A 10,000-nucleotide genomic window follows, 5' to 3' on the forward strand; every position below is an offset into this window, starting at 1 on the left:
ATTCTTGTTTTCTATTTATTTTTCAGCTATTTTTCTTTTACGTTTGGATGCTTTCTTATTTATTTGTTATTGTTACATAATTATTCTATTTTCTTTCATTGACAATAATAAGGCGTGTTTGACCATTTACGTTATGAATATATTTTTCAGTTTTGATTTACCCTATTTGCATTTTAATATATCCATATTTATTTGTTTATAATTCTTATACAATTATATAAGAGCCAATGTTTCATTTCACTTTACAAGTCATAGAATTAGAAGAATCGATTGAGCCTCCGTTTTCTTCGTGGGCTGTCCTTCGGCTGATGAGATTCGTCTGGATTTAGCCTGAAAAAAAGAAGTTATATATATATATATATATATATATATATATATATATATATATATCTTACACTGAACCATTTATTTCTTATGAAACCATTTTGTGAAGGCGTCAGGGTGTTGAGTAGTTTCAGACGACATTTTGAATCATTTGATCCTTCAAACGTCTTCCAACCGTCCCCGGCCATCTTCAGCGATCCTTTTATTTTATTTTATTTTTCATGACCTTCTATCGTTGAACAATCCCTGATTAAGAGATCTGTCCATTCTCTCTGTCTGTGTGTGTGTGTATGTGTGTGCGTGTGTGTATGTATGTATGTGTGTCATTATATAAACTTCCCCGCTTCTGATTGGAATTCTTCCTCCTACTCCTTCACTCCACCTCCTCCTCCCTCACTCCTCCTCCTCTTCCCTTCCGATGCGCTGAGGAGGAGGAGGAGGGGGAAACCATTATAAATACTTGGGGAAAGGCGAATTGATAACTAAAGAAAACGGAGGAAATGAAGAAGACAAAAATAAATAGAAAGACGAAGATATAGGAAAATGGGAAGAAATAGAAGAAAATTAAATGAAAATAAAAGATAAAACGATGAAAGAAAAAATAAGAATAGATAGATCGATGAGTAAATAAATGGACAAGTAAAAGAATATATAGACCAATAAATACACAAATACATAAAGCAATAAATTCATATATAAACAAATTAAATAGACAAATAAATTATTCCACACAGGGTCCCCGGCCTGAAAGATGCACACACACACACACACACACACACACACACACACAGTGGTTATCTTCACTGTAGACCGTTACTGTCCCCGTTGAGCAAGGGGGTAGGTGTGTGTGTGGCGGGTTGTATAACATGTATGAGCTCTCGTTCGGGGAGGAGATAGCTGTCGATCACAAGTCCAGCACGTGATGCAAGTGGATGAATGTTAATGTAGCTAGAGAGAGAGAGAGCGCAGTATACAAGACCCCCTTTCCCGCCATATCTCACCTTGTACTAAATTCCCATCCCACTACATTTCATTTTCACTAATTTATCCTCATTCTCTTTGCCTCCTCCTCCTCCTCCTCCTCCTCCTCCTCTCCTCCTCCTCCTCCTTTTTCGTCGCCCTTCCTTCCTTCCTTCCTCCATCCCTCCCTCCTTCCCCTCCCCTCCCTACCTCACCCACTCATCTCGAAATGCGTTTGAGTTTGCGCACATTGGATGCACAGGTTCAACTACATCGATCACCTGAGTTGGGTTGAAGGAGGGAGGAAGAGAGAGAGAGAGAAGAGAGAGAATGAGAGAGAGAGAGAGAGAGATAAATAGAGAGAGAGAGAGAGATACATACATGTTATGGAAGTGTAATTATTTTTTCAAGCGATTATCAAACGCATTATACATGCACAAACGTGGGACAGACAGACACAGAGAGAGAGAGAGAGGGAGAGAGAGAAAGAGAGAGAGAGACTTACAATGTCGTAAAACCCAACATACTCCCCAATGTCGTAAACTTACATTGTAAACACACACTCCGTCTACTCACTTATGCCAAGGCGCCCCTACTGACCAGCGTCACGCATCATACTTCCAATTGAGCTTGTTATATCATCTCCTCTTCCTCTTCTTCCTCCTCCTCTTCTTCCTGATGAGAATTGGTACCGTTAAGACTGAATTGTCGTCATCAGAGACTTACAATGAGGCGTTTGCCAATAAAATCACTTTAGCTAATCTAGATTAACACACACGCACGCACGCACACACACACGCACGCACGCACACACGCACATAAATTTGCCACCGTGGCAAATGCATCAATATTACAAGAATTATTGGTATTATTATTATTATCGTTATTATTATTATTATTATTATTATTATTATTATTATTATTATTATTATTATTATTATTATTATTATTATTATTATTATTATTATTATCATTATTATTATTATTATTATTATTATCATTATCATTATTATTATTATTATTATTATTATTATTATTATTATTATTATTATTATTATTATTATTATTATTATTATTATTATCATTATTATTATTATTATTATTATTATTATTATTTTTAATATTATCATTATTATCATTATTATTATTATCATTATTATTATTATCATTATTATTATTATTATTATTATTATTATTATTATTATTATTATTATTATTATTATTATTATTATTATCATTATTATTATTATTATTATTATTATTATTATTATTATTATTATTATTATCATTATTATTATTATTACTATTACTATCATCATTATCATTATTATTATTATTGTCATTATTGGCTGCATGTTATTGTGGCAAAGTAGCATGCAGTTGATACTTTATGGTCTATATGGGGCGCCCCTACGGACCAGAGCCACACATCATTTTGTCTGTGATAGAGGAAAACTCTGTTCATAGAGAAATGATGACACTTTTATACTACGACTGTCCCTCCGTTATGCTGTCCCCCAACCCCTTGCTACTGTCCTGTATAATTTCTTTGAATATTCATTTCCTTTTTTCGCCGACCTACCCTGTGGTGGGGGAAGAGAATGCTACCACCAAGTCTTTCCACTTGAGTCGTAAAAGGTGAAAAAAAAAACGGGACGGGGGATGGGATTAGGAGTCCTACTACCTGTAGCCCCAAAATCGTATGAGAGGTACAAAGTAAAGAGAAGGGAAGTTAAACATAAGATAAAGGAAGCAAAGAGGAGAGCAGATGTGAAATGGGGTAAGAGTATGACAGAAAATTTTGAAAGTAATAAAAAGATGTTTTGGAAGGAAATTAAAAGAGGAAGAGGAGGCGAATTAAGTAGAGAAGATAAGGTAAAAGATGCAGATGGAGAGATGATAATGGAAGAGAAGGCAGTGAGAGGAAGGTGGGCAGAGTATTTTAGGGAGTTGCTAAATGTGAAGGAGGATAGGGAGGGAAAGGTAGTTGCAGTGGGAAGCGCTAAGAAAACGAGAGTGATGAGTGAGGAAAATGGAGGGGAAATAGGGAAGGATGAAGTGAAAGCAGCCGTTAAGATGATGAGAGCAGGTAAGGCACCTGGGTTGGATGGACGCCATGCAGAATGTCTCAAGAAAGGAGCTACGGTTATGGTGGACTGGCTGGTGAGGTTATTTGATGTTTGTTTAAGAGATGGTAGAGTGCCGGAGGAATGGAGGAGTGCCTTTATAGTTCCGCTTTACAAGGGAAAGGGGGACAAGTGTGAGTGCAGTATTTTCAGAGGGATGAGCTTGTTAAGTGTAGTTGGGAAGGCTTATGGAAGGATCTTGATTGAAAGGATTAGGAGAGGAACAGAGGGAGTAATTGGTGAGGAACAGTGTGGATTTAGGACAGGTAGGGGATGTGGTAAGATAGATATGTGAGAAAGCTATAGGAAATGGTAAGGATGTTTTTTGGGCTTTTATGGATCTGGAAAAGGCTTACGACAGGGTAGACAGGAAGGCACTGTGGGAGGTTATGCAGATATATGGGATAGGAGGGAAGCTATTAAGAGCTGTCAAGAGTTTTTACGAGAGTAGTAGAGCTTGTGTTAGGATTAGAAATGGAGAAAGTGATTGGATATGTCATGTCGACCTGGCTGTTCAATCTTTACATGGATGGGGTGGTGCGAGAGATAAATGCAAGGGTAGTGGGTCAGGGGTTGGAGATAGTTAAAGAAAATGGAAAGAAGTGGGAGATGAGCCAGTTGTTGTTTGCTAACGACACTGCGCTTGTAGCAGGGTCAGAGGAGGGATTAAGGAGGTTGGTAACAGAGTTTGAGAAGGTGTGTAAAAGAAGGAAGCTGAAGATAAATGTGGGCAAAAGCAAGGTGATGAGATGTACAAGGGCAGAGAGTGACAGCAGACTAGAAGTGAGCATTAAGGGTGAAAGACTGGAGGAAGTGGATAGTTTTAGATACTTGGGTGCGAATGTGCCAGGAAAGGGAGGAGTGGGGGTGGAGGTAGAATGTAGATTGAGAGAAACGATTAATGCCTTGGTGGATTAAAAAGTGTAATGAGAAATAGACATCTCGGAATAGATGCTAAGAGGAGGTTATATGAAGGAGTGATTGTGCCAACAGCAATGTACGGGGCAGAAACATGGAACATGGGAGAGGAAGAAAGAAGGAGTTTGAATGTGTTTTAGATGAAATGTCTGAGAAGTATGATAGGGGTTACTAAGCTAGATAGAGTGAGAAAAGAGGAGGTGAGGAGGAGAACAGAGGTGGAAAGGGAGTTGGGAGATAGGGTTGATGAAAGAGTATTGGGATGGTTTGGGCACATGGAAAGAATGAATGAAGAAAAATCAGTAAAACAAGTGTGGAAGGCAGAGGTGGAAGGAGTGAATATGAGGGGGCGTCCTACGATGAGATGGATGGCTGAGGCATTACAAAAGAGATGAATGTCTGTAGAGGAAGGACGGGAGAGGACAGAAAATAGGGGTCAATGGAGAAGGATTGTGTATGGATGATGCTGTGTTGCATGAGGGGGAGTGGGTGGGGGATGGGGGTGAGGAAGTATGTATGAGAAAAAAAATTGACGCGGCGCAAACTGATTTCTCCCCGTCTTCTCCTTTTCTGCATGGTGGGACGGAGAGGGGGTATCGCCGAATTTATGAAGCGGCCTTGCTGTGGATGTGCTGTGTCTTGCGACACTGCTTCTGACCCAGGGTAGTGGATAGGATGCAGGGATGACCCGTCATCCAGGAGGTGCCAAGATAGGATGGCGGGAGGAGGGTGGAGGGGAGTGGAATATATAGGAAATGGAATGGGTGGGAGTGGTTTCTATGCCTTTTTCTTTTTGGCAACCCCCCCGTGTAAGGGGGTAAAAGCCTTTGGTATATGTATGTATTGGTATATGTACTATTATTATCATTATAATTATTATTATTATTATTATTATTATTATTATTATTATTATTATTATTATTATTATTATTATTATTATTATTATTATTGTTATTATTATTATTATTATTATTATATTATTATTATTATTATTATTATCATTATTATTAGTATTATTATTATTACTATTATTATTATTATTATTATTACTATATTATTATTATTATTATTATTATTATTATTATTATTATTATTATTATTATTATTATTATTGTTATTATTATTATTATTATTATTATTATTATTATATTATTATTATTATTATTATTATTATTATTATTATTATTATTATTATATTATTATTATTATTATTATTATCATTATTATTATTATTATTATTGTGGATAGGAGGTAAGGGAACACGGGCTGAGGGAAATACTTTTATTGTTTTTATCAACATCCATGATAACATCAATAAGAGGACTGGGGATTTAATATGGGCTAAAGCAGCAGCACACTTTATCGTAATGAATAATAAACACAGAGCCCCTGATCCAGACGGACGTTTCAGCCACGCGAACAACAGGAGGATACTTGGTCCACCTGCTGTGACAATCCGCCACACCAACAGATGAGGTCGAGTGGGGGACCAACCTGACACTTTGCCACGTTCCTTCTTTTGCCATATATATTGACCAACTTGACTTCAAACTATGTTCCTCTGAAGAAGCCACTCAGGCGAAACTAGTCAGGAATAAAAGTATTTCCCTCAGCCCGTGTTCCCTTACCTCCTATCCACATTCGTCACAATGTATACACATTATTATTATTATTACTATTATTATTATTATTATTATTATTATTATTATTATTATTATTATTATTATTATTATTATTATTATTATTATTATTATTATTATTATTATTATTATTATTATTATTATTATTATTATTATTATTATTATTATTATTATTATTATTATTATTATTATTATTATTATTATCATTATTATTATTATTATTATTATTATTATTATTATTATTATCATTATCATTATTATTATTATTACTATCATTATTATCATTATTATTATTATTATCATTATTGTTATCATTATTATTATTATTATTATTATTATTATCATTATTATTATCATTATCATTATTATTATTATTACTATTATTATTATTATCATTATTATTATTATTATCATTATTATTATTACTATCATTATTATAATTATTATTATCATTGTTATTATATTATTTTATTATTACTATTATTATTATTATCATCATTGTTATTATTATTATCATTATCATTGTTATTATTATTATTACTATTATTATTATTATTGTTATTATTATTATTATTAGTGTTATCATTATTATTATTATTATTATTATTATTATTATTATTATTATTATTATTATTATCATTATTATTATTATTATTATTATTATTATTATTATTATTATTATTATTATTATCATTATTAATATTATTATCATTATTATCATTATTATTGTTATTGTTAATATTATTAATATTATTACTATCTTTATTTGGTGTGTCATTCCATTACACAAACGAATATATAAAAAATGATTAATAAAAGATTACATTAATCAAAAAAACTCATTCGCTCAATAACTAAATAACCCAATAAATAGGTAGATAAATACATGAACAAGTAAATAGGTTAATAGGTGAATACAAACATCAAGAGATAAAGAAACAAATGAAGAAATGAATTAATAAATAGGCGAGTAAATGGGTGATTCTCTGATTAGGTAAAGATATATTAACAAAGACTAGATATACTAAAACTGTCAATATTAAAGGAAAGGAGGGAGAGGGGCGATTTCATTACGGTGCTTAGAGAACCTGGAAAGAATGATAGAAAAAGGAAATATGAAAAAGAAGAAAAGAAAGATGAAGATCGAGAAAGGAGAAAGGCAGGGTAAAAGAAAAAAGAAACAAAAGAAAAATAAAAGAAAAAAGGAAAAAGGAAAAGAAGAAGAAGAAGAAGAAGAAGAAGAAGAAGAAGAAGAAGAAGAAGAAGAAGAAGAAGAAGAAAATAAACGAAAGGAAATTGCCCAATGGGACCATAGTGAAGGAGCTCTCCTGATTCCTTGAAGATCCTGGAAGAAGTCGCACTCAGTGTAAACAGATTCAAAACCAAGTTTAACCAATAAGAGATTTGAGACAGGAACCCATGAGAATATCTTTTGTCCTGTTTGTTACAACCAGGAAGATACGATTAGCCAGATACACACACACACACACACACACACACACACACAACTTTGAATCTTTCCCTTGTCGGGCCCAAATCTTGCAAGTTTCAGGTTGTTTCTGTAAGATGAATGATATCAGATGTTTCAAATTATTCAAATATATCTTGTTTACGGTAAAACACACCATTTTCCAAATTAACACCCGTCATCAATAGGTTATAAATGATAACTTTGGAGAAATCGTTTTACCCCGCCCTTCTCCTTTCTCGATCTTCATCTTGCACTGTATCTCCAAGTAGTCGAATCACAACAGTACGTTCCTCGTCCATGTTCTTTTGAAGATTCTCATTCTTTCTTCCCCACTAGTGGGCCGGATTTACCTATAGGCCTAGTAGACCATTGGCCTAAGACCCACAGGTAACTGGGAGCCCACTGAAATTGATTTGTCACGCAGGAATGGTAGGAAGAAAAACACAACATTGATTTAAGTAGGCAGACATTATATCAATGTGTAATAAGCATTTTTTTTTTTATTAAAGAGTAACCATACTCTATTGAGATACTGAAACATACCACATATCTATAAACCTAGGGACCCACTGGTGAGTTGGACCAAGGGCAAACAAGTAGGTAAATCCGGCCCTTCTTCCTTTTACCTTAAATGGCCTACTACCGCAATCTTCCCTTCCTACCTCTGAAGACTTTCTCTTTCAAACCCATCTCATTCTTTTCCGAATGCTTATCAACCTCCCCTTTATCTGCTTCCTTCCACCTTCCTCTTCCTCCGCGTCATTTACCGTTTCTTTATCTTATTCTCTCCTTTGTCTCCACCACTTCGTTATCCCACATCCTTCTCCACATCATCTTCTCCTTCCAACTTCTTTGTATGTCCTCTGTTTACCAACACGACCTACAAACTCTGGCCCAAGTAAGCTTGTGTATCAACTACCCCACTCCATAAACCACTTCCACAAGTATCTGTATCATTCGACTTCTGTGCCTGTTCCCTTTTGGCCTATTCTCGCAATCATGCTTCATTAGTCTGGGGGTCGGGAACTTTGCCATGAGAATAGAAGAGGCTGCAAGAGACCATAAGGCCTACACTAGGCAGTTCCAGAAAGTTATCTAAAGCAAGGTTTACACGCTACGATAAATTGTAGCGATTTATTGTAATGAAAAGGTTGTTACAATTTGTCATTACGTGTAATTAACAGGAGATCGTAGCGATTTATAAAACACCAAAATGTTTGATCAAACACCAGAAAAATATGACGTCAGTCCTCGCTTCGCTGCGAGCGAAGCGAGGACTGACGTCATATTTTTCTGGCGAGGGTTCGAATCCCAGTAGGAGAGTTTATAAATCGCTACGATCTCCTGTTAATTACACGTAATGACAAATTGTAACAACCTTTTCATTACAATAAATCGCTACAATTTATCGTAGCGTGTAAACCTTGCTTAAGTTTCTCTCCAAACCACCAACAGTTTCACCGCTCACCAACTGAATGGTCACAAAGTCTATTCCATTTGTTAGCCACTCTGTTGGTAAACAGGTCCTTGTCTATTCCCTTTCTAAACCTAAATTTGCTCAATTCAGATCCACAACTACGAATCCTCCACCTGCTATGGTAATCTTGCCCACACCATCCTTGTTAAAACCCTTGACCCATTTGAACACCTCTATTAGATCACCCCCGCACTCTGCGTCTTTCCAGAGAGTATAAGTTAAAGTCCCTAAGCCTGTTTTCGTGTGGTTAAACGTCTAAGCCCTTGAATCAATTTGGTCATTCTTCTTTGTAATGATTCAAGTGAACCAATATCCACTCAAATTGCCGGAGACCAAAACTATACCGCATAGTCAAGAATGGGTCTAACTGTAATGGTTTATCTAGTTTGGTATGATGTGACTTTCGAAAATATCTTTCCTCTTTATAAGGTGATAAAGCATAATTCAAAATAACCCCCCCCCCCGACCAGCTGAATCCGTCTAACTCAAAAATCCAAAAGATGGAAGCCAGGTTCCTTAGCTTGAGAAAGTAAAAATAGGTGAAGAAAAACCTACACCAGGAATACTACTGGGAATCGGAGAGGCGCGCGGGATTCGAACCCACAACTAAGAGAATGTGCTCACCGTACTGATGGTTCCTCAGCGGCGACGGAGAGAGAGAGAGAGAGAGAGAGAGAGAGAGAGAGAGAAGACTGTATGTATTTATATATGCAGTTATACAGAATTGTAATAATACTCGTGGGGTCCCGCCTCTATAACTGTACACAACATTAAAATCGATTTAAATTATCTGACGAAATTAGGGCACAAATGTTAAACTCGTATTTTTGGTGAATTATACTCGTATATTGAATTTGATGCTTTAAATTTTGTTCCATATACCATGTCTAGATCTTTTTGTAACCAGTTCCGATCATCCTCGTATTATTCTCTTTGCATGAGAGGTTGATTAAGAGAGCTACCGGAGCCAGCACCGATCCTTGAATGATACCAACACACACACATATATGTATATATATATATATATATATATATATATATATATATATATATATATATATATATATATACACACACCCAGACA

At 35.1% G+C, this 10,000-nt stretch overlaps 2 protein-coding genes across 3 annotated transcripts in view; both read left to right on the plus strand.

The window, feature by feature from the left end:
• Positions 1-7,432, plus strand: part of LOC143030379 (uncharacterized) — a 9,145-nt gene extending 1,713 nt beyond the window's left edge. The window contains exons 2-3 of the mRNA XM_076193528.1: positions 6,843-6,862; positions 7,014-7,432. Coding sequence (XP_076049643.1) covers positions 6,843-6,862; positions 7,014-7,308 — 315 coding nt within the window. The 3' untranslated portion in view covers positions 7,309-7,432. The remainder of the gene's footprint in view (positions 1-6,842; positions 6,863-7,013) is intronic.
• The window catches only part of LOC143031686 (uncharacterized), a 267,646-nt gene that overhangs the window by 15,526 nt on the left and 242,120 nt on the right, over positions 1-10,000 (plus strand). The window lies entirely within an intron of this gene.

This window comes from Oratosquilla oratoria, chromosome 12 (assembly GCF_046742065.1).
Source record: "Oratosquilla oratoria isolate Oo_2021 chromosome 12, ASM4674206v1, whole genome shotgun sequence".
Lineage (NCBI taxonomy): Eukaryota > Metazoa > Arthropoda > Malacostraca > Stomatopoda > Squillidae > Oratosquilla > Oratosquilla oratoria.